Raw genomic sequence first — 24789 nt, forward strand, 5'->3', positions numbered from 1 at the left:
TATGCGAGTGGAAAATTTCAACGCATCATGAATCAAATCTTCAAAGGACTTCCCCCGCAACCTGAAAAGAGTGGAGCAAAATTTTATCTAGATGACATCTTGTTGTTCGCTCAAAGTTTTGACAGCTTTTTCAATCTTCTCAACGACGTTCTCCAGTTACTTCTCACCAGTGGTCTGAAGGCTTCCTTGGAAAAATGTTACTTTGCTGAACACGGGAAACACCAAGACGATAGAGACCATCATGCTCATGCGTATTCCTCTGCCAAGGGATGCCAGAGAAGTTTTGTCCTGGGTGCGAACAGCAATTTTTTATCGTCGCTTTATTCAGCACTTTGCAAAAATTGTGACGCCACTCCAGAAAATCATCAGGACAGGAACTTTTATTTGGACCCAAGAGTGCACCACATCTTTCGAAACTATCAAGCAGGCTCTGACTTCAGAGCCCATCCTTGGACATTTCCAACAGGGCGCTGACACAACAGTAACCACAGAAGCTTCTGCACTTGCCGTTGGAGCTGTTTTGTCACAAACTCAAGAGGACCGACTAGTTGTTATAGAATACGCCAGCCGTGCCTTGTCCAAGTCAGAAAAGACCTTCCACAATAATGTTTGGGAAGCTATAGCAGTGCACTGGCCAATAACAATCAAATTTTGTCAGTATCTGCTCAACCGAAGATTCCGTGCCGTGACTGACAATTGGACTGTAAAGTTACTAACAACAACACTCAAGCCCTCGTGCTGCTTCACTACAATCCTCGTGGATTTGTTGGAATTCGACTTTTCTGTAATACGTAAGCCTGGGAAGCAAAATGTCATTGCCGACATGTTGTCGCGTCAAGCCTATGCAACAGTGGCACCAGCTTTTTCAGCACCGCTGCGCGGCCTTCAACGCAAAGACTCTGTTTGTCGTGACATTACCCAACGACTTCACAACGACGACTCGCTCGGTGAGACATTTGCACTTATCGATGGGATCCTCTGTAAGAATTCTCACAATGCTCGAGTGGTCGTACCGCCTCAACAGATGCAACAAGCGATACTTCAGTTGATGCACGATGGTTCAGGACACATGAACGTATCACGGACACTGCATAAAACAAAACACCGTTACTGGTGGCCCAACATGCATAGAACTATAAGGAGCTATGTTACTAGTTGCCAAGTGTGCCAACAGGCAAACCGTCCTACAACAAAGTCCGTCGGCAAGCTTGGTACCATGCCTTCTACAGAAATTCCATTTCATTCCATTGCCTTGGACCACGTCACTATGTCGCTGGATGGTTCGCCAAAGTACATCCTCAACGTCATGATTTTGCATTTTGCCAGCGCCAGTGTCTGGAACGTCAGCTCGAGAAATAGTACGTCACCTCCAAACGATTTTCTACCAATATGGTGTCCCTGATCATTGCCTTACAGACCATGGCAGTGCCTTTGAATCTAGAGAGTTTCAGCGATTTATGCATTCCCATGGAGTTCAACTCCAGGGTGATTCCACCGAAAATCAGCCAAGCATGGAACCTCGACATCGCCGATCTCACCGTAAAAAATATGTGTTACCACATCGCAAATGATGAAAAAATACCATAAAAGAAACTTCCATGTTATAACCGTTCTCGAGGGAGAGGAGGAGACAGAAATGCGGTGTATTGGCGCCTGGTCGTTTCGGCCTACTTTGAGCGCTTCCCAAGCGGCAGCGGTGGGCCGCACGACAGTTAATTTTTTTCTGTTTATCCTCTGGCAGGCGGACAATAGATTGACCGCTTCTTACTGGTTTGCCGCAAATAGCAGCTATGTGAAAAAATGCCAAACTTGGCAGACAGCGTTACAATGGTCGTGCTTTAAAGCCTTCTGCCGCGCAGCCCATTTATCGCACAGACATGTAACACACACCGTTGTGTTGTTGTGTTCGTCGTTAAAAGATCTTTCTGTTGGTACCAAAATAATCATGATTGCAACGCATCGCATCCATATTGCCCTGAACACAGATGCGGTTTCGTAAAATTGGCAGATTTAGCACGCTTCTGACCCAAAAACCTCACCAAAAACATGCCTCGATTTTTTACGCAGAAAACGCAGAAATCCTTTCCCCGCACAGCTACAAAAAAATCGTATTTCGTTCTTGATTGTGCTTCACGCGGCGATTTTTTAAATGAACGCAGGGTACGCGCCCTACGGGGTCACCGGAACCCAGCGTTGAATTCGTGCACGCGCTGACCGAAAGCGGTTGATATCTGTTAAAATAATTTTAGGAGGCAACGTGAACAATTTCCCGTTGCGCTTCGTATTGTGGCCTATATGAACAGTGTCCATGTACAGAGTAAATACGCGGTGCCGTGCTAAAACCGTCTACGTATGAATCGCGCGGCGCGTAACTTCCCAAAGGCCGCAACTACTTAGGAAGCCACACTCAAGCACAGTCAACCGCGTTCCTATGCGTCACCAAGACCACTGCTAATCTCACTGTGTCTCCGAAAAAGCGTGTGGACTCTTCCACGGGTGACCTTGCACTTCGACAGCAGTCGACGTCAAGGCTGGGACGACGACAAGGTGGGAACCTGTACCCTTCCTACAACCCACGCGTTTGGAACCCTATACCACGTGTTCATATGGGCCAAATGTCAGTTTTTACTAAAAAAAAGTGTATGTGTGCTTTCAATTCATTCCCCCTTACCTGCACCGCTCGGACCACAGCACATCCTCGTCCCCTACGCTCCGCGTTTTTAGCTTCAATCTGTGCGTGGGAGTTGTTTTCATCGCCTCTGATGTCGTGATTCGTCGTGCCTTCTTCTGAGAAGAATGAGTTCGGTGCACAGCAGTGAACGTGTTTACTGCGCAGACTACTGCTGCCGATACAAGAAGAAAGTTATACGTACAAAGGACTTCCGATATGTGTCTAGCATCGGTATGAATTATGAAAGCCCTGAAATCTGCTCTTGGTGCCGAGAGGACAGCGAATGCATGCGTATCGGACATGATCTGCAGGAGCTGTTTTGTTCACCAAAAGACTTTGAAGCGATCAGAGGAAGTGACAACGTCAGCGTCGCCTGGAAGCAGCGGCGATGATGTGCCTTTCGCAACGCCCGACGAAACTATTGGGGAAATTAACGAGCTCATACAAACGCAACGTGACACCAGTGAGGAAACGTAAAAAGCCTTCAACGCCGTACCTGAGGAAAAAGCAGATGGAAATCACTGAAGCACTGAATGTGAAGACGCGCCGACAGATCGAGAGGGTTTTTGACGTTTCGCTTCCTGGGACGTCAACTTCCAACAATAGGCTGAGTGAGGAGCTGCTTCGGAACATCAGAACAGCCTACGGAGAAAGCAAGTCACAGCAAGTACGCTGCCAGATTCTCACCCTGCTTCCTTCCTTCATGTCAGAGCGGGACATACAGCAAGTCCCTCCAGAAGCAACGCGGTATATGATTCGCAAGTCGAAGAGAATGGTTTCAGATAGAGTCACTAAATAGGGGTACAGAGTATCGCATTCCTTTTCCGCGCCGGAGCCGCCCTTCGGTGTTTACGATTGGACTGATCGTGTCACGTGGTTCCGCCTTCCAAGAACGCGCCGTCCATGTTGAGTTCCCTCCCTCCAAAACCGGTTTCCTCTGTTGCAAGCTGGCTCCACGACTTCACTGCGCGCTGTTCTCCGGCGACGAAGGGGACAGTTGGCGTCCCGTTGCTAGGCGACGCAGCCGCGCTGAATCCAAGATAGCGGCCGACTTGCTAGCAGCGATGGTCTTCTACACCGTGGATAGGCTAGACTGCTCCGTCCAGAGCCCAACAGCAAGAAACGTCGTACAAGTAAAGGAAGGGGGACAGAAGACAACTAAAGCAAAGCGTTATATGACCTGTTCTATCCGCGAAGCATATAGGAAATTTAAAACAAAATATCCTGATGTGAAGCTCAGCCTTAGCAAGTTCTACTCAATTCGACCGATATGGGTCACTGTAAGTCCCTGCAGGGAAGAATGCGTGTGTACATATTGCGCAAACTTTGAATTAACGACGACAGCGGCCATAAACAACAGCGAGAAAGAGCTGACGTCACAGGAGATCATCAATATGTACGTCTGCATGCGTCTCGGGAGACTGTGACCAGTGACCCCGTTCGTAAGCCCTGACACCAGAAAGTTTAGGTATCACCGACGATGAGTAGATCCTGTTTGCTACATGGGAGAACGGAGGACTGCTAAGACGGACTGCATCGGTGCGCGAATTCCTCGCCGTTTTGCAGCGCTGGGTCGGTACTTTTGTGAATCACGATTATGTGAGGAAGATTCAGCGGGAAGCCATACATCGGGAGAAGTGTGCTGTGAGGCCTAGCCTGCTTCATTTTGACTTTTCGGAGAACTGGACGATCATTCTCCCGAAACAGATTCAAAGTTACCAATGGCATAAAAACCAAATTTCACTCTTCACGTGCGTAGTGACTGCATCCTCTGGGGCTCGCTGCTACGCAGTCATATCCAACGACACCCGACATGATAGCGCGGCAGCCCTGCTTTGTTTGTCGACCATCGAACAGCACATGGAAGACCACGGCCCTCTGTATGGGAGCGCAGTATACGTCTCCGATGGGGCAACCGCTCATTTTAAAAACAGGTTCCAGTACTCTGAGATGAGTCGTAATGCCACCGCAAAGAGATGGATAATTCCGGCTCTGGGTCACGGCAAAAATGCGTGCGATGGAGTTGGAGGGGTCGTCAAGCACGCAGCAACGATGTACAACTTGCGCTTTTCAGCAACATTAAACACCGCGCCACATTAAACACCTCGAAACTAAAGTGCAGCGATGGCTCCCCGCAATTCAACGCCTTTCTGGCTCAGGATGGGGCTGTGATCAGCGTTCCCTGCTCGCAGTTCACGCGGCGTTAGTGAGGGCGACTGTGCTTTACAGCCTTCCTATTCTGTACAGGATATCAACAACATCATTAAATACCCTTCGGTCCCTGTTTGCTCGAAGCCTTCGTCGCTGCCTCGGAGTTCCAAGAATGGCTGGAACACGGCAAGTACTGGCTGAAGCTGGTGAACTCCCGGTTGAGGTTCTACGTGAACGTGAAACGGCTCGGCACTTCCTACGTTTGCGGGCTCACATTCCCCGTCACCCACTCCTCAGGAAAATTCGATACCGCCCTGAAAGCGACTTCTATCGAGTAGCGGAGAGGACACGCCACACTCTCACTGGCTTCACAGCTAAAGTCTTTATACCGCCGGAACCGCCCTGGTCTCTGCCGGTACCGCCGACTTTCGTAAGCCTTCCAAACCTTCTGGAAAGAAGAGATCAGGTCCCCCCTCAAGTCCTCCGAGCCCATTTTCATGCTCTGGCAGACGAGAAGTTTTCTACGTTTACGGCAGCATATACATATGGCGCATCCCGAAACAGCAAGTCCGCCTCAGCATTCGTCATACCATCCGAAGGCGTAGTGCAAGGACGACGCCTTTCAAATCCAACCTCCTCCACAGCCCCTTGATCTTACACTATGTTGCCATCAACTTCAGTGTGCAAGTCTTTTGGTGACTCCTCGGAGAACTCTGCGTGCGAAGAACGGGGCATAGGAGCCTTCCTCAGCCTCGTAGGTGTCCGGTATGCAAAACTGCCTGGGACTGCCGTCCACTTCAACTTCTTTCGAATCTCCTTGTCCTCGAAGTCGTCGCGTGTGAAGTGGTCCTGATAGTGGCGTTTTGTTAGCACAGCAGGACAGGGAACGCATTGGGAAGATCCAACAAGCACTACTTTGATACGCCCGGCTGTTCTTTGCACAGCTGAACTGTTATTGGATACTGTGTGCAAAGGTTCTGCAATGAAAAATAAACACGCCACGAAATTTACCTCGCTCAAACGTATGTTATTCGTAGGCGCGAAGTTCTTCCGGTTCTTTGCAGGTTCTGTGCCGAGGCTGAGGAGGGGCGGCGAGGGAGGTACATGGTTATGCCGTACATTCATGTGGTCTCCCATAACCTGAACAAGCTTGGTGACCGGTACGGTGTTCGAGTGGTTTTTTCCGCACCGTTTAAGCTCAAGAGCTTGTCGGCCAAGGTGAATGGCCAGGAACGGAGGCCTGTGTGTGGTGTCAAGCATGTGAAAGGGTTTATTCCTTGCAGAGTAGGAGTAGTGTATCGGATCCCTCTCTCATGTGGCAGAGTTTATATAGGGCAATCTGGAAGGTGTGCCAATGTTAGGCTGATGGAGCACGCGGCATCACTGAGTGGCACTCCGGGGGGACACCTGGCTGTACATTGTAATAGATGTGTGTGTACACCGGACTTTCGGAGGACTGATATCTTGGCACTGTCGCGCAATGCGCTGACGCGAGAGATTATTGAGGCATACATGATAAGTAAGTCGGGTGAAAGATGTGTGAGCCAGCCTTCCGTGACGTTGTCAGTGCGGGAGATAAAGTATCTCGATGATAGCGGGTGGCAGCCGCTTATCGCTGTGTAGTGTGAACTTGTTCCTTGTTGCTGGTAGAGGGCGGGAGGTTGTTTTTCTAGGTTTTCTTTTTCTTTTTGTTCCTGTCTATGTGCCTTTTGCTATTAAACTGAGTTTGGAGTGGCGCGAGTGTGTGTCTCCCTCTTGTCCGTGTGTGTTGCGCCTTAAGATGCATCCGATCTACGCGTCTCGTCACTTTTGCCCGTCGGAATGCAGAAAAATGCTTTGCCTGACTCTGTCCCGTTGCAGCACAACATCCAGACATGGTTGTTCGTAGTTCCTCAGCTCTTTGAGATCTATTTCACGTACAAAAAACCAAGAGCGGCACACGAACATACGCGCACATGCGTCACAGCTATTGCGTTCCCCGTAGACCCGGCGGGAGGTTGGTAGCAAAGAGGAGGAAAACGCACCACGAGACGCGCCTCGGCGAATGAGCAAGGCGGCGGCGCAGGGAAAGCGAATGCGATACTCTTCCCCCGGGTACAGTGACTCTAAGCCACCATAGTACACAGAACCGCCATTTGGCGTAAGCGGAAACCACGGTGGTAGTGATGGGCGATACTATCGAAACATTCGATGCTATCGATAGTTTTTAACTATCGATTGTCCAACTATCGAGTGAACCAGAATTTCGATAGTATCACGATAGTTTTTCGGACTATCGATAGTGTTGTGACGTATTGGTGGCGCACTTCACCGAGCTTGACGTCGCTTGAGCCAAGCCAATCCAGCACGCCTTCTACAGGGTGTGTAGAGGTGTGCGCCGTGGGCATTTTTCTCGGCGGCGGCGTAGAGCACGTTGAAGGCCCGGCAGCGGCGGCGTCACGCCGATGCTGTCATATCGGCGTGCGCCCCGTGGGCTGTCAATATGTTCTCCAAAGGGGGCGCACGAACACCTCAGAGCGGGGGTATTTTCTCCACCGTAGACACCGCAACGGTGGCAGTATTTACTGTACCTTGCACCAAACAAGTGCGTCAGCACTGGATAGTATTATGAAAGAAAACCGAACACACAAGGAACATTAGGAGATGTAAAGCACTTCAAGAAGGTTGTCGCCCAAGAACTTCGACTGGGCGCGTTAAGTGCGCGTTAAGTGCTGGAGAAAACAACATAGCTAGATAATCAGAACGACGAGCCATCCCTTTAATGTACACGTAACAGTTATAGCGAGTGCTGAACGTTCACAGGACGGCGACGCGTTAAAGCTCTGTCCACTGATCCAGTGGCTCGAACGGAAGAATGCGAACGTTAGCAAAGAATATGACATAAGGCGCACCCACCACGTCATTGAACAGTATTTTTGCAGAGGCTGTATTTATCATGGATAAATGCTGTAAAATCATTTAATTTCGCAGCCCTAAATTTTCGCGAATCGAGTAGGGATATATTCGCAACAACTAAATTTCGCGCCCTCCTCGAGTTCCTCGAATTTTCTCGATTCGCAAAATTCGCGAAAATTAAGGTCTCGCGAAATTAAAAGGGCAATCCACGTGAGACGACCAAGTGCTTCGGAGCGATCAAGCTGATTGGTGTAGGTGCTAATCTGTTGGCCAGATAGATCGCTTTGCAATCCAGATAAGGCGAAGCTCGCGTCATTTCTGCGCTCGGAAATGGCGTACTTCTTGTTTCGGCTCATTTGCATAGCGACATTCAACGTCGGACATTTCAACACACGTGCGCGTTTAAGAATTTCTTAAACATGGAATGGCTTTCAACAATGAATATCTTCCGTTCTGCTATCCCGTTTTTACGCGAAATCCCTTAATTAAAGAATTAATGAATTTGAGGTAATTAATGGACTCAAAAGCGGCATCTATTTCGTTCCGCTATTTTTTAAACAAAAAATTTTGTGACGAATAAAAAAACAGAACACCCTGTATATGGATAATGACCAGTGCTATGGTGTTGGTGGATGACCGGCAAACAACCTGCAAGAATTGAATGACAAGTTTTCCTGGAGTTGTGCCTCCAGGAAAACGAAAACTCTAAAACATAAACAGCATATAAGGAGATGAAATTGTTACTGCTAAAAACACCACAAATGAAGCCTGGAACCTAAGATGAAAGAAAAACAAACAAAATATTAGGTATCGGAGATATTCGTTTATAGAAAGTGGATAAAAATGGGCACATTACACGGCCGCGCCGATTGTTCAACATCGGCGGCGGCGGCGCGCCGACAGTTTTGGTATGGTGGCTAGATGAATATTGTCTGGTGTGAGGAGCGGCCACAGACTCCTACACGACGGAGCGGGACCGTTGCGGAAGACGGCCACCAGGCGCGCTGCTCCACGGATGTATGCTAGTTTCTGGGCGCTCTGGGCGGAGTTCTTTCGTGCGCGACGCATCAGAAGGTGGGATAGCGAATCTGTCACGTCTTTGAAGTGCTTTATTTTACTTTATCGTCGGATGTGCACTGTTTCTGTGGAATGGTGAACCCTGAGAAGTGTGACGCCCCTGTGAAGAAAAAGCAGCGTGCAAAAACTTGCTTCGCAGTTAATTGCAAATCCGGGTACCGCACGTGTGAAACGAAGTATGCCTTGTTCGGCGTGCCAGAGGATCCTGAGTTATTCAAGAAATGGGAGAAAAATCTCCAGAGAGAATACAAGCAGCTGCAACCCAATTCAGCTGTCTGCGAACGTCACTTCGAAGAACAGTTCATTGAAAGGTACTATGCTGGCGCCCCAGTCATAAATGGTGAAATTGTGCTTTACAGCCTTCCTATTCTGCACAGGATATCAACAACTTCATTAAATACGCTTCGGTCCCTGTTTGCTCGAAGCCTTCGTCGATGCCTCGGAGTTCCAAGAATGGCTGAAACACGACAAGTACTGGCTGAAGCTGGTGAGCTCCCGATTGAAGTTCTCCGTGAACGGGAAACGGCTCGGCAGTACCTCCGTTTGCGTGCTCACATTCCCCGCCACCCGCTACTCAGGAAAATTCGATACCGCCCTGGAAGCGACTTCTATCGAGTAGCGCAGAGGACACGCCAGACTCTCACTGGCTTCATAACTAAGGACACTATACCGCCGGAAGCCCCCTGGTCTCTACCGGTACCGCCCACTTTTGTACGCCTCCCAAACCTTCTGCAAAGAAGAGATCAGGTCCCCCCTCAAGTCCTCCGAGCCCATTTTCATGCTCTGGTAGACGAGAAGTTTTCTACGTTTACGGCAGCATATACTGATGGCGCATCCCGAAACAACAAGTCCGCCTCAGCCTTCGTCATTCCATCCGAAGGCGTCGTGCACGGAAGACGCCTTTCACATCCAACCTCCTCCACAGCTGCGGAACTCTATGGCATCCTTTTCTTTCTACAACACATCGCTGATTTTCCACCCCGGGAATGGGCAGTCTTTACAGACTCCAAATCTGCACTTCAAGCAATTGAAACTTCCGGCATACGAGGCCCATCCGCACCCCTAGTCACAGACGTGTTAATGGCTTACCACACTATCTACGCCGCAGGCCACAGGCTAGTTCTCCAGTGGGTTCCAGCCCATTGTGGTGTCGTGGGGAACGAGCAGGCCGACAGCGCCGCAGAAGCAGCACTCTCGTCTCGGAACCGGACCCGTATTGTTCTGCTCAGAGGAGACCGCCGTTCAATTCTGCGACGTCTAGTGACACCCCTGGCTTCCCGCCAACGGACAACCGACATTCTTCCCCCCTCTATGTTGAACAGAGTTGATCCCACGCTCGCTTTCCGCATGCCACGAAACACATCTCGTCAGGATGCTGCATTAATCCACCGCATGCGCCTCGATGTGGCCTTTACAGCTGAGTGGCGTTACCGCTTGAGACAAATTGATTCTCCCACCTGCTGCCACTGTGGTGCTCTTGAGGACCTGGAGCACATTCTTCTTCATTGCCCTCACTACGAACCTTCCCGAACCACACTCTCCGAGTCTCTTCGTCAGCTGGACTCTCGCCCTTTCTCCCTACCGAAATTGCTTGGTCCCTGGCCCAATCCAGCCCAGCAACGCTCTGCGCTCAAAGGTCTTCTGACATTTCTGGACACCATCGGACTTCGATCGTTATTGTAAAGGGGCACGTTATTTTATTCCCCCCATTCCACCAAGCACTGGGGTAGAGTATCGCCTGTTGCGATGAAACTCCCCACTCTCCAAGGCCGAAAATAAAGTTGTTGTTGTTGTTGGTGAAATTGTTCGCATGAAGCGTGAACGACCGAAGCTTGCACATAACGCTGTTCCCACTATCTTCCCTGATCTCCCGAAGTACTGTAACTTGAAGGTTCCAAAGAAGAGAAAAGAGAGAAATCTGACAAATAGTAATCCACCATCCGAAACAAAACGACGACGTAAAGACGCCGTCAGAGTTCAACCCAGCAATTGGAGATGACCTGGACGAACTGGCTGAAACTGCACCTCGACGCATTGCTGTTAGCTCTGTAGCTCCACCTCCCATGTGGACAAAGCACGATTTTGGGGAAAGCACTGCTTTTTCCGATACATCCCTTGCAAGCACAAGAAACGAGCTCGTTACAATGAAATTGCTGCTGGTTGATCATCCAGACATGCAAGATGGGAGTGTTGCGTATGAACTGTACTTCAAGGGCAGCTTATTCAGAAAGGACAGGCTGCACAGCACGGACGAGCTGGTAGAAACACTGCAGCATGCCGCTTCCTTGGACCTGTGCAGTGGATGTGGAAAAACAGAAGATTTTATGCCCCTGTTGATCGAACATATTCCCTCAGTGCGAGTCCGAAATGGAGACGTGATTAGCAGGAAGTGCACATTGGTGACAAACATCAAAGGTTGGTGGACGCTATGGGGCTCCAACTGAAACATGTTTCAATGATCTCATCATTTCATGCTGTTACAGGGACCGCTTGCTTGCAGTGCAAATACACAAGGAAGCTGCTACTAACGAGGAAATGTAAATCTCAAAAGCAACACAGCAAAAAGATACCGTCGACGCTCAGGGCCCTGAAGAAGCAGGTGAAGCGACGGGACACAAAAATCCATTCCCTCCAGAGCAAAGTACGAGAAATGCATCAAAGGACAGCACAGATTGAGACTGAAGTGCTTGAGGAGAAGGTGAGTTGTTGTAGCCACTTGTCTGCATGTGCTACATAATTCGATGCCAAGGCAATACTTCACAGAGTACCCCAACATGCTGAGATTTTCAACAATTTACCTTCCAGATTAAGTCCCTCAAGTCCCAAAAACAGCAGCTGCGGTCAGGGCTTGCTTTGAGGCTGCAAAGCGCACTTCAACCAGAGGCATGCACTACGAACAAGAATGGGTGTTGGAGTGCATCATCTTACGGTATGTTCTTGCTGACATGGAAAGCACTGGGGTATTATTTGCTGTTGGGCCCAGTTTTCGATTGACGATTTTTCCATTGCAGTATGAAAAGTCCTGCTCTTTACGAACACATTCGCAAACACCAGATACTCATTGTTCCCGAGAGGACTACACTGCAGAAATATCTTCGCAACTACCGAAGTGGGTTTGGCTTTAACCCAAATATGTTCAAAGCGCTCAAAGAGAAGGACAATGAAGGACTTCGAAGTTCATGGCACCATACTTGTAGATGAAATGAAGCTCTCCGAGCACATAGCTGTATCACCATCTCACACTATGGAAGGCTTTGTGGACCTAGGGAGATACACAACTACTGATGACAAGAATACAGCAGCAGACCACGGCCTTGTTCTTCTTTTCCATCCGCTTGCAGGGAACTGGAGTCAGATCGTAGGTGAGCAATGTAGTATATAAGGGCGAGGTTTTAAATAATTAATGATGGTGCTACCAAGTGTATATTGCCAAAATGCACTCAGTAATAATATTAACAAAGTTTGTTTCATCCTTTTTAAGGGGTATTTGCATCTCACGGGAATGTCAAAGCACCACTGCTGTCTCGGATCATACTTGATGCAGTAGCTCTTTGTGAACAAGCTGGCTTACGTGTTGACTGTATCTGTTGTGACGGTGCTGCATGGAATAGGGCCATGTGGAAGCAGTTTGGAATTCAGGTGTGTTAACACACATAATTAACACACTCTGTGTGTGTTAATGTTTTTTCTTTTGCAATGAGTACAGGCTTTTAACCCCTTTTTGACTCTTGTAGGGAAAGTCAAATGGTACTGTTTGCAGCAGGCACCATCCCATTGATCCTTCACGCCACCTGTACTTTGCATCAGATTTCCCTCATTTAATAAAGAACTTGCGGAACATATTCCTGCAAAAAGGATTTGTGACCCCAGATGGCAGAGTAAGTAATACAAGTTACACTTTCATATTGTGTCTTTGATTGCATTCTTTAGATTTAGTGACTATTTTGTTGTACACGTTGGAATGTGAAACAGCCGTTTGGTTTTGTTGTACATAGTTTTCTACATGCAAAAATTTTTTTCGTCAGGCGTTCAAGAAGCACGTTGTGGCGGCCTGGAAATGTGACAATGATAATGTCACCTTAAAGGCCATGCCAAAACTTACATATAAGACACTGTTTCCGAATGCTTTTGAAACGATGAGAGTGAGCCTTGCCTTTCACTTGTTCTCTGACGAAGTACTGAGGGGAATTATCCTGTACAGACCCACAATAGAGCAGCAGTATGGGGATCCCCAGGCCACAGAACAATTCCTGAACTGGGTGAAAACACTGATTGATGTAATGACATCACGTTGTGCAAAGGATGTCCTGAGGTACGTCTTCACGTGCATATACTAGCAGTATTTTACAGTTGAAATTTGTTCATATTTATTTTTTAATTACAGGCAAAATACATTCCAGTCCAGGTTCCTAGACAGGTTCCTCCAGTACCTGGGAAAGTGGGAGATGGCAGCAAAAGACGGAGGATTTCTAAGCCAGAGTACTGCAGAAGGGCTTCGTGTGACCATCTCCACAGCACTGGGACTGCTCAAGTACCTCGCGACTCTTGGATTTGGATACTTAATGACGGCCCGAATTAGTCAGGACCCATTGGAAAGGTTGTTTGGTGTAGTTAGGCAGTTTTCTGGCCCAAATGACCACCCAACTCCATCACAGTTTTTAATTACTGTAAACTGCCTTAGTTTTTACAATTTAGCACGGTCACCAGCAGGAGCTAATGTCAGTCAAGGTGTATTAAGTGCTCTCTTAGAGTGCCAAGATGCAAGACCTTCGCTAACAAGTTTGGTTGACAACTACATCGAGTGTGGCCAACTTGAAAAGGCTGAAGAGGTCCTGTCTCAAGACCACAACACTCATATCAAAAGCAGTGACTCTCGCCTTGTGTACTACGTTGCGGGCTACACTGCAAGGAAATGTGTTTTGCCGCTCAACTGCGAGGAGTGCACTTCAATTTGCACTACGCCAAGTGCTGCACAGAGCGCAGACCATCCATCGTCGTACATGAAAGAATTTAACAGGGGTGGCCTACTCAACTGTTCAGAAACACTCTTCAGGCTTGTCTCCAAACTTGAAGATGTCTTCACAAGGTTGTTTTCATGCCATAAAGTGCATGCAGATAGCCTACTAGAAGTCATGGCATGTGCTAGGGGAAGCCTTGAGAATGTTGGCTGTCAAACCCATAGTGAATATCTCACAATGAGCATTGTAAAATTCTATGCTGTGACCAGAATGCACTTTCTCGTAAAGGGCATTAACCGTTCTCGGGCAGAGCGGAGCAAAAAGCAGAAACTTTCAAAGGAGGCGCGTCTCCAGTGAATACACTTACGTGAGCATTGTGACCCGTGTACAGACGTTCTTTGTTTTGATGTGCACATGTATGTACATATACAGGGTGTCCCAGAAAACGTGTCATTGAATTATAATAAAAAAACTACACCACCTAGAGTCATGCGGTCAACGGCATTTGTTCTTACTAGGTTTTCGCCACCTCCTGACGTGAATGTCGTGTAACGTAAATTTAATTATGTAAATTTTTGCGAGCTTAAGTCGGAAATTTCCCAAGTAAAGGTCACTTTTTTACCCGACCAATGTGAAGAGCGTGTCTAATTTAGTCAAATTAATGTTAACTGACAGGGATATTCAGGAGCTATCCCATCGGAAAAAATAGCCGAACATCATGCTCTACGGAGGTCGCACAGAATAGCGCACGCTGAATTTTTCAGCGCAATCTTTGTCAGTCCGACGAAAGGAGGTTGGAAACCCAGCCCTCCCCGACATCGCAGAAAGAGATAAAACAGGCACGGCTTATCACGTCCGACTTTTGCTGGGATAATGCCTTCCCTCTCCCAATTTTAGGAACTGTTACTTTTTCTACTATCACTTTGTGGGCTGGCTTCGGAACCTCCTTTCGTCGCACTGAAAGCGATTGCGCTCAAAAAGTCATCGCGCGCTATGGTCCGGTGCTCCGAAAAGCATGATATTCGGCTATTTTTTCCGATGGGGTAGCTCGTGAATACCACTGTGAATTATCATGAATTTGAGTGAATTCCGCACGCTCTTCATATTGGTGGGGTAAAAAAGTGACCTTTGCTTGGCAAATTTCCGAGTTCAGTTCGCAAATATTTACATAATTAAACTTGGAGTACATGACATTCACATTAGGTGGTGGCAAAAACCTAATAAGAACAAATGCTGTTGACCACATGATTTTTGGTGACGTAGTTTTTTTATTATAATTCAATGACACGTTTTCTGGGACACCCTGTATATATCATGATGAGGGGACGAAACAGGTTGGTTCTGTTGCTGTGGATAATAAATCTGGTTTTCGCATTACCAGGTTGAAAGGTGGAGATGAGTGTGTCTTATTTTTTTTTTTTTTTTTTTTTAATTGCGTGTTAGCGCCGCGAAGCAACTGTGGCTATGAGCGGCGTACAGATGTGGACAGATGGAGAGAGGACAGCAGGAAGGAGTGGGGGACAGGGGGATTAGTATGCGTCCTGGGCCGACTTCAGAGGGAACTGTGCCGACATTCGTCTGGAAAGTCTTCGGAAAACCCAGGGAAAACCTCAGACAGCACAGCCGGCGGTAGGATTCGAACCCACCACCTCCCAGTCTACAGCACGACCTTGGTTACCGCCAACGAGCGGACGCCTTAGCCCACTCGGCCATGCCGCTGGTTGAGTGTGTCTTAACTGACTAATAGGAAACTTTATACATCCAGGAACAAAACGAGGGGTTAACTGGCCTTGTTGCTGTGACATAAAAAAGACTAAACGCAAGAATGAACAAAGAAAAATAATCTGATAAAAGGGAGATATACAAAAGTTGAAAAGGGAGGTTGCCATCAGCTAGTGTCACGTCGGAGCTACGCATGTGACATACAAAGCACCTGATCCTTTACATGATTGGATAAGCGATCTTCAATGTGTTTTAAGCTATGACCATTACCGTTTTGTTTTCCAATGATATTTACCCCTCACCGTTCCATTCCTCCACCAAACTTCTCGGCCACACAAGCGAAAACGACCAGTTCAGCACACTCCCTTCGGGAGAATCTTCGCATACATCCGTGTTGGCGCGCCACCTGACGGCGTCTTCCGCGAACGGGCCGCCTCGGCTGCGGCGCCCCTCACACCAGACAATATTCATCTAGCCACCATAGTTTTGGTAAGGCGGCGACGACAAGGCCCCGACCTACGGCGGCGGCGCTTCGGCGCGGCGGTACACACCTCTAGGTGTGTGCAGAAAAACATGACCCGCATTTAGGCACATATCTTGTTGCTTACCTAACTAACGAACTTCCGGTGGCGCACGATGGCGCATTTATGCGTGCGAAATCTGCAGAAAAATTGTGGAAGCCATACTCAGCTTAAAAAGAAACGGAACAACGAAAACGTCGGCTTCCGTGCATCAGAATAGGGCAACATGGTGGACAACAGGGTGTATGTGAAAGGGCAACATGGTGGACGTAGGAGAGTTGTGTTCAAGTCCCGCTAGAGGAGCTATCGGTGCATAAATCGAAACGATGTCCCGCATGGATGCTCATCGGCAGTACCCCTAGCGGTGCCTGCACATAACTCTCCTGAGACCGAAATGCACTACCATGCACTGTCATGACCGCCCTCTTCTAATGCATGGAAGTCCATGTTTTCGCGCTCTGTTTATTTTTTTACACTGAGTATGGCTTCCAGGATTTTATTTTAGCTTTCGCACGCATAAATACGCCGTCATGCGCCACCGGAAGTTCCTCGGCTAAGTCGACAACGAGTTACATGTAAAACTGCGGGCCACGTTTTTCTGCACACACCCTGTACGTTAGCATTTCGCTCCTGCAAACTATCAATACTTTATTGAGTGAGTTTTATTTATTTGCAAATTCGCTCCGAATTTAACTTCTTACCTTGTTTCTTTTGAAAACAAAACTTCCTGCGAAACTTGCTTTTCGCTGCTGCAAACTACCAATACTTCATGCACTAAAAATTTAAAACTTTAGGCGTTTCGCTCCTGCAAATTTCCATCCGTCGCGTTTAACAAACTAATCCAAGTTCAGGTTCAGTTTCGCGTAATCCCTTTTAAATCAGGGGAGATGTCTTGCGACATCACAGGCAAAGTAAAATAAACTGAAATATCCAATCTGGAGTCGAAACGAGAGGGCGTAGTGTAGCCGTACGCCGCGTACATGGAATCTCCGTCGTCGGTTACTCCTGCCCGTTCGCGTTACCAAGCGTCTACGAATGGTGGTCGGATATCTGCTAGCATCCTTTTAGTGTGTCAGCCTTGCATCGACACGTACATTATCTTTGTGCAAGACCAGGCCTACACGTGTGACACTGGTAAGTGCAGATTTTGGTTTTGTCAGTATTTCTTGGATATAAGCACTTGTTGGGTTCCGTTACCTATGGAAGTACAGGGTGTATGCTATAACAGGTCAGTCATATTTTCGCGCGTGGCGCGATACCTACTTGACAGACAGACTTCCGCTGCCGCAGAGTAAAGAAGTTACGGCAGGAAACCCTACAAAAAATCGTCGATATCAGGCACTGCGTAACAAAATAGATACGGCCACGCAAATTTTCGTCTTCATGCAGTTCCTATGCGCTATACCGACGTAAACACGCCAGTCTGTCGATAGTTGTTTGTAGCTTCCGCAAGGGGCGCTAGTGACGTGTGATCCGAAACAAACTCATGTGGGCGCGTATTTCTGTTATGCACGGTACGTACCTGTGGTACTCATTGAGATTTACGTTTAACGAAGCTTGATACGATTAGTTTTAGATGTTTGCTGCACATGTTGCGGCTCGTATGCCGCTTCCTAGCGAAACATTTCTGCTTCTTCTCTTAGCAGACGACAGCCTGTTTGCGATTTTCTTTGTTGCGAGAACGACACTTTTAGCCGCCCTTCTAACGTTTTTATTTCATTCATTTTGTGTCTCTATACAGTTTCATTTGACTCTATTATTCCTGTTATTATATTTGTTCGTGTTCCATTTGTTTCTGTCGTATTTTGTATCCTTTGTGCCTTGCTGTGCGCCAGTTGACGGTTCAGGAGCGTACACATGTGGATCCAACGTCACTGGGGCCCCTGCGGAAGCTACAAACAACTATCGACAGACTGGCGTGTTTACGTCGGTATAGCGCATAGGAAATGCATGAAGACGAAAGTTTGCGTGGCCGTATTTATTTTGTTACGCAGTGCCTGATATCGACGATTTTTTGTAGGGTTTCCTGCCGTAACTTCTTCACTCTGCGGCAGCGGAAGTCTGTCTGTCTGTCAAGTAGGTATCGCGCCACGCGCGAAAAGTGACTGACCTTTTATAGCATACACCCTGTATATTGAAACAGATGAGATCAGTTACGTTTTCGTTTCTAGTTATTGAACACGACCGAGATTTCGACAGGTTTTCTACGAGTTTCGTCACTCATCAGTTTAAATGTTATACTTGATTTAAATTTGTCACTTTCGATTAGCTTAAACTTGGTAAGGGATAGACGCCCGGTATGCGTCAACTTTACAGTAATGTTTAGGCGCTTGTGCATAAACAGTTGATACCCTTTCGTAGAAGCAGCATGCTTTTCACGATCGTTTTCGGATAAATGTCAGGTTAAACTGCGAAGGGGTAGCACGAATGGCAGGTGTCTTTTGGCGGTTTAGCTGGCAATTGACTGTTTGTGTTAGGGTTCAGACCCATGGTCATGGGCAGTGAAGATAACGATCTGGGCGCGTGAGCAATGTTGGTTGAGCGCTGTTCGGGTGAACACGCTATGTTCTAGTCAGGTACATTTTCTGTAATAAACTCCAAGTTGTGATACTGGCGACGAGAAACCTACGCAGCCGATTGAAGCATGAATTCAGCAAGGCTTGGAGAGTTTGCCCGTTGACACATCTGTAGGTGATGTACAGCGAGTATAAATACATGATATATCATGTGACAATACACTTGGCTGACCTGGTACTTCCGTTTTATTTTCGTTACGCTGAAAAGAGTCTCGCACTTTTGATGCAATTGAAGCAGTCCTACAGTTTTCGTGTTACAGCCTTTACGGTGTGCCTGTACAATTTTATTTGTGGGTCAGTTATTATTGAGGCACTTGGTAGTTGGTACAGCAAGTTATGGTTGCAACAGGTTGGCCTAGTGTAGCCGTGTTAGCGGAGCGGTCAAAGAAAAAAAAACAATGAAAGAAAAAAAAAAAGCGCGCGCACGAGAGGGCGATGACGGCCAAGACAATCGAGACTGCACGTGGAGTGGCAATTGGATGCGGCCGTGGGAACCCTGGAAGGATTCTACTCTACGTTTCACCTTCGTAACCGATCTTTAGCCGTTCTCTTCTCTTCATTAAAGTTGGGTTTTATACCATTCTTTTTCGGATTTCCGAAGCCGTTCCATCTCGAAAGTTCTTCGGTACACTTAACGTGGGCGTAAAGCCAGTATCCGTGGTTGAGGAAAATCTTATATTAAACCAGTTTTAACAACAATAGTACACAGTCATTTAAAGACTGATAGATGTAACATATAGTAACGCATGTATACCTGGCCAAATCGTTCTTTGTTGGTGAGCTGGCTAATTTAGTGGGCGGGGGCCCACCAGTTATACTAAATTAGCCCTGTCGCTTTATGCTTTTCTTTTTTTGCAGGTGAAATGGGCGGCCATTCTGGTGCCGGAAGTCATAGTGAATTCGCGGTTGTGCACTTTGTGGACGAGAACACTGTTGAGATTGTTTCCAGGACATGGGTCTCTAAAGACAAGAAGACTGTACTCTGGCCACCATACGGAAAAATGAGAATGAAAAGGGCTATCGAGAAGCGTGAAAACCCAGAAAGCTCATGGAAGAGCTACAGGTGTAATGTGATTTTTTTCGGGTGGTGCAACAGTTGATGCAGACTACCAACGTGCACTACGTGAAGCGGAGGAGACAGAATATTTTTAAACTGATCTTCATGGCGACGACGAGTCATTGGGTATGGAACTTGATTGCGCATTTCTACATTTCTTACCAAATGCATTTTTCTTATTGTTATTGTACAGCTTCCAGATCCTTAATCTCATCGATACCACCCTCTTCCCAAGGCCCACAGGGTACTATTCGTCTTTCCACAGCGATGGATTCTGGTAAGTAACCATGTCGCTCTTTCAATTTTGCACAAAAGACCACACAACAATTACAGATATCTCGGAAACGTCGTCAGCCGTGCCAATTTCAGATGGTAGGTGCAAGTATGCTCATGCACGTTTTGCCTTGTCTACGGAACTATTGGTTGAGCTTGTGCACTAAGACTTTTTTATATATTTTCAATATGCTTCAGATGCTTATGACACTGATGCGCACTCTCAACACAAGAAAAGGCGTGTTAGCGGAGGACATGGTTTGCAGATATTTATCTTCTTTGGCTGTCATATTGCACCTCTCAGTTGTAAACCATGCCATCATTGTTTTATTCTAATTTCTTGCCTGTTTTAATTTGTGTCTCTAGCAGCTTCATCGTCGAGGGAGGGAGATTCTTACAAGGCCACCAGCCGTGAGTGTCCATTGCCCTCTATAGAGAATGAGACGTTAATAGACGACCCGAACCACTACGTCATCGTTACGTCACGTTCCCGCGCAAAGCATGCTGGTGGGCAAAACAACTCGTCTCCCGTAGGCAAACCAAGCCGATTAGCGTAGATTTTTGCGTTGTTTTGTATGTGCAAGCAAATCTCGCATGCCGTCGTCGTGCTGTGCTGTAGACTGTGCCAACCGATGGTACCGAGGATGCAAGAAGACGTTCTGTCGTTTTCCGACGGACTCTGCAAGGCGGCAGAAGTGGATAAACGCGGTACGGCGGAAAAATTGGTCGCCGGCGGTTCATGACAGAGTCTGTGGGGACCATTACATCACTGGTAAGATATGTTTGTTTCATCACACGCATGAGCCGCCCCCAGGGGGTCCATGTAGACTTCACAGCTTGTAACCCACGTAGGTTTGGGGGGGGTTGGCAGAAGAGCAGCGGTACTGCGATCGGCGTAGATGAATCTCGCGCGCATTTGACTCGACGACATAGCGTGAAATACGTATGAATAGTCCTTCCGCACAATTTCAGTAGCAGGTAAAAAATACTGGGAGCTAAACTTGTAAAACATTGCCGTCTTCAGTGACAGTATGATCATCTACGAAGCTAAGAATGAATGAATGTCCCATAACGTACACTGTAAAAAATTGCCGTAAATTTTACGGTCAAAATCTATTTTTTGCCGTAAAAAGAACAGGTATGCTACTGTAATTGGAAATACGGTCGAAGTAGTGTAATTAATACGGCACCAATGAAATATGCCGTTATTATGACTGTTATCACGTAAATAAGACAGTAGTGTGCCCGTAATCCTGATTACGGTCAAATGACTGTAGATATTACGGAAGTCTGCCACACTTTCACATTGGATTCCAGTATCTGACATTGTGCTACGCTTGCTGGGAACAGTGAATTTTAATAAATGGCCGATTGCTGTACATGTATACATGCATATGGTGGCGCAGTGTTGGTATGCATTGTATTTCATTAGATGGTACCAGTTGAAGTTGGTCTGGTGAGCAACTGGAAGTGAGGTGGTGCCAGTTCGAACTGGACCAGTTTACATGTTTGGGGGAAGTTTTGGTTTCAGTGCCATGACATGTTAATATAAAGATTGCAAGGCGAAGTTAAAGTAATTTTATTAGTAGAAAAAAATAATATTTCAATTTTTGGAAAACTTCATTAGCGTTAACGAATGTTATTTTGGAATTCTTATATTTGTATTTTGTGCGTTCCTGCTCCCGTGAAGAATGATGCGCTCACTGTGCAACGGTCGCTTGCTTAGCGGCTTGCCTGTGCAACGCTTTTTTGCTCGTTATTAGCGTGATGTGTGACACAGGCGTTGGTTTTATAATCGAAAGGATTTGTCTGTAAGTTACGACAGTGCGACAGTACAATGAGCGCCAGCGGCCGGGCGGGCGGGTGTTATAGGATTACAGCTGGACTACAACTGTGGATACCGCTTTATCGTGAGTACTATGCTTATGTGCTTTTCCCTTGTGCACCATTTAGAAATATTCTACTAGAACCTCATCTCTTTGTTCCGCGTCAGGTTCGTGGCACTTGTAAGTGCATCTTTGGATCATTTTGGATCATGTCACATGTCAAAACAGTCGACAGGAGGAAAACGAATACGTTTAATGAAAGTAATAGCATTGGTTACATCGGAACATTCTCCCGCGCGATCTTCCTTTTCGCCATCTTGTCTCTCTCTCTCTCCAGTGTTTCCAGCCGTTTCCGCGCCTGTGCTGTGACTAGCTGCTGACACCGCCGGCCTTTAATCAGTTGCGTCCTCGCAGCTGGGGTGTTCCACGACATAGTCCTCCATCCACCGAGGTAGTGATGTAAGACGTTGTGGCCTCTTGCAGCTATTGTCGTCCTGTGGCGGGTTGTCTTGGGGCACAGTCACAGGTTGGGGCGGTTCATTCGTAGCTTGTTCAGCTAGTGAAGGTGGTGTTCGTTTGATGACTTGCTTCAGTTGCTTCGCAGTGGCAAAGCGAGATTCCTGACTTCCGTTGCGAGTGCGCTGTATTTTGTATGTGCACTTGTTTATGTCAGTGATGATGAATGGTCCCTCGTAAACGGCTGCAAATTTACTGCTGCGAATACCGTTATCGTACCACACTGCGTCACCGACTTCAAACGTTGGTAGTGGGTGGTGTGCATCAAACGTCGACTTCATATTGGAAAGATAATCCGTAAGGTTTGCAAGGGCTTCTCTGCGAGCAGTCTGTGTGCTCTCTATAGTCCATTGATGCAAATTTCCATTTCATTGTCGATGGGAAGACGGGGAATATAGTTGAACATAAGTTCAAAGGGAGATGTTTTGAGTGCTGTATGGAACTGGGTGTTAACCTGGAATGTAGACTTCTGTAAGTAGGAACTCCAGTGATCAGCATCTCCATTTATGTTCTTCCTAAGTGGTTGAAGTATCCGACCGTTAGCACGTTCTACAAGTCCATTAGTATGTGCTGCATACGGTACGGTGAGTGTATGTTTGATGTGATGTGCCTCGAGGTACTTTTCCATTGCCTGTGACGTAAAACTTCTGTCGTTGTCACTGATTAGTGTACGTGGGCAGCCAAACTTGTTAATGACATCGTTTTCCAAGAATTCGATAATGTGAAGAGATGACTTATCAGGCACCGCTTTGGTAATGATGAAGCGAGTGGTCACATCAACTGCTGTAATAAAATATTTGTTCACGTCCGCAGTGTTAATTGGGCCCACGTGATCGATAGCAATCGCTTCAAATGGTTCCTCGGACGGTAATCGTGGATTCAGTACGCCTGGAGATGTGGTTGTCCGGTGGTTGAATCGCTGGCATAGCTCGCAACTCTTGACGTATGACGTGGTGTCCCCATTCATGTGTGGCCAGTAATACTTTCGCTGGATTTTGGCTAGCGTCCTTGTGGCATCGGCATGTCCAGCATCGTCATGATGAGACTTTAGTACAGTATCTCTTAATGAGCTTGGTATTACTGTGCGCAGTGTTTCGTTGTCTCCTACTTTGGTGACGTACATAAGTACTCCGTCTGTTATGCGGAAGTGTCGTTCAGTGTCTTCCTGTTGGTAGTCTGATGTTTCGGCATCCTCAAGCTCCTGGATGATCTTGGAGAACTCTGGGTCTGCGAGTTGTGCCTCTCGTAGATGCGAATCGGTTGCAGCGAGTACGTAGATTGCATTCACTGGCTGTGGAATCCTCGACAGTGCGTCTGCAACGGTGTTTGTGACACCCGGGGTATGACGTATGGTGAAGTTATATGCAGTCAAGTCAAGAACGATTCGTGCAAATCTTCTGCTTGGATTTTTCTTTGACATAATATGGGCGACGGCCCAATTGTCCGTGTACAAGTCAAAGTGTGACAGTCCGTGTAGGTATACATGGAAGCGTTCTGTCACAGCCCAATGGGCGGCAATAGCCTCTAACTCTGTAGAGTGTTTGCTTTGGTCTGATTCTGGCACTTGTCTGCTTGCATATTCGACCACTTTAGTCTCAGATCCATGTTTCTGAGTGAGGACTGCTCCAAACCCTGTGTACGAGGCGTCGACGTGTACTTGGGTTGGCAATGTGGCATCGAATGTTGAGAGGATAGGAGCTTCAGTTAACTTCTCCTTGAGTGTTGCCATAGCTTCTTCACACTCTTCTGTCCATTGTAATGGAGTATCCTTTTTCGTAAGTAGCGTTAACGGACGTGCTATCTTAGAAAAATCTTTGATGTATTTGCGGTAATACGATGCAAGGCCGAGAAAGGATCTTAATTCTGTCTTCGTTCTCGGTTGTCTGTACTGAAGTATGGCATCTGTGCGGTTCGGGTTGGTTCTGATAGTTCCCTTGGACACAACGACGCCAAGAAACTCTATCTCTGGTACCATGAAAGCACATTTTTTGAAGTCAATGCGAAGTCCAGAATTGTAGAGTATGCTTAGTACTTTGTCAAGAATGATGAAATGTTCGTCGTACGTGTCTGTAAAGATGCAGACATCGTCTACATAGACAGTCACATGCCCCTCATCAATTAGCTCGCGTAGTTTTTCATTCATGAACGATTGCATTGTAGCTGGAGCCGTGCTAAGTCCAAAGAGCATGCGTATTGGTTCGAAGTGACCTTCTTCTGTGATGAATGCTGCCTTGTGTCTGTCTTCAGGCCGCAGCAGGATGTTAAGGAAAGCTTTTTTCACATCCATTTTTGTGAAAATTTTAGAGTTCGCAATTTTTCGTGTCATTGTGTCAACTCTTGGCATGGGGTATGCTCTCTTGACAGTCTTTGCATTTAGATGCCTATAGTCTACGCATAATCTCTTGGGTGTGGTGACATGATGTGTTTGTTCTACTACCACTACTGGTGACGCGTACGCAGACGTTGACTTGGTTATGACACCTTGTTCAAGCCACTGTGATATCTGTTGTCGGATGAACTCACGGTTTGACTCTGTGGTCGAGTAA

General features: G+C 47.1%; 2 protein-coding genes across 2 annotated transcripts; both read left to right on the forward strand.

Moving 5' to 3' along the window:
- Positions 1-10632: 10632 nt before the first annotated feature.
- On the forward strand, positions 10633-11810 carry LOC135389626 (uncharacterized). Its single transcript, XM_064619660.1, has 4 exons — positions 10633-11209; positions 11278-11492; positions 11600-11723; positions 11806-11810. Exons 1-4 carry the CDS (start codon positions 10858-10860, stop codon positions 11808-11810), a joined length of 696 nt encoding a protein of 231 aa, XP_064475730.1. The 5' UTR covers positions 10633-10857.
- Positions 11811-12993: 1183 nt separating this feature from the next.
- On the forward strand, positions 12994-14160 carry LOC135387298 (uncharacterized). The gene is made up of 2 exons (XM_064616561.1): positions 12994-13106; positions 13179-14160. Exons 1-2 carry the CDS (start codon positions 13075-13077, stop codon positions 14107-14109), a joined length of 963 nt encoding a protein of 320 aa, XP_064472631.1. The 5' UTR covers positions 12994-13074; the 3' UTR covers positions 14110-14160.
- The last annotated feature ends 10629 nt before the right edge of the window (positions 14161-24789 follow it).

The sequence above is a fragment of the Ornithodoros turicata genome, chromosome 3 (genome assembly GCF_037126465.1).
Source record: "Ornithodoros turicata isolate Travis chromosome 3, ASM3712646v1, whole genome shotgun sequence".
NCBI classification, from domain to species: domain Eukaryota; kingdom Metazoa; phylum Arthropoda; class Arachnida; order Ixodida; family Argasidae; genus Ornithodoros; species Ornithodoros turicata.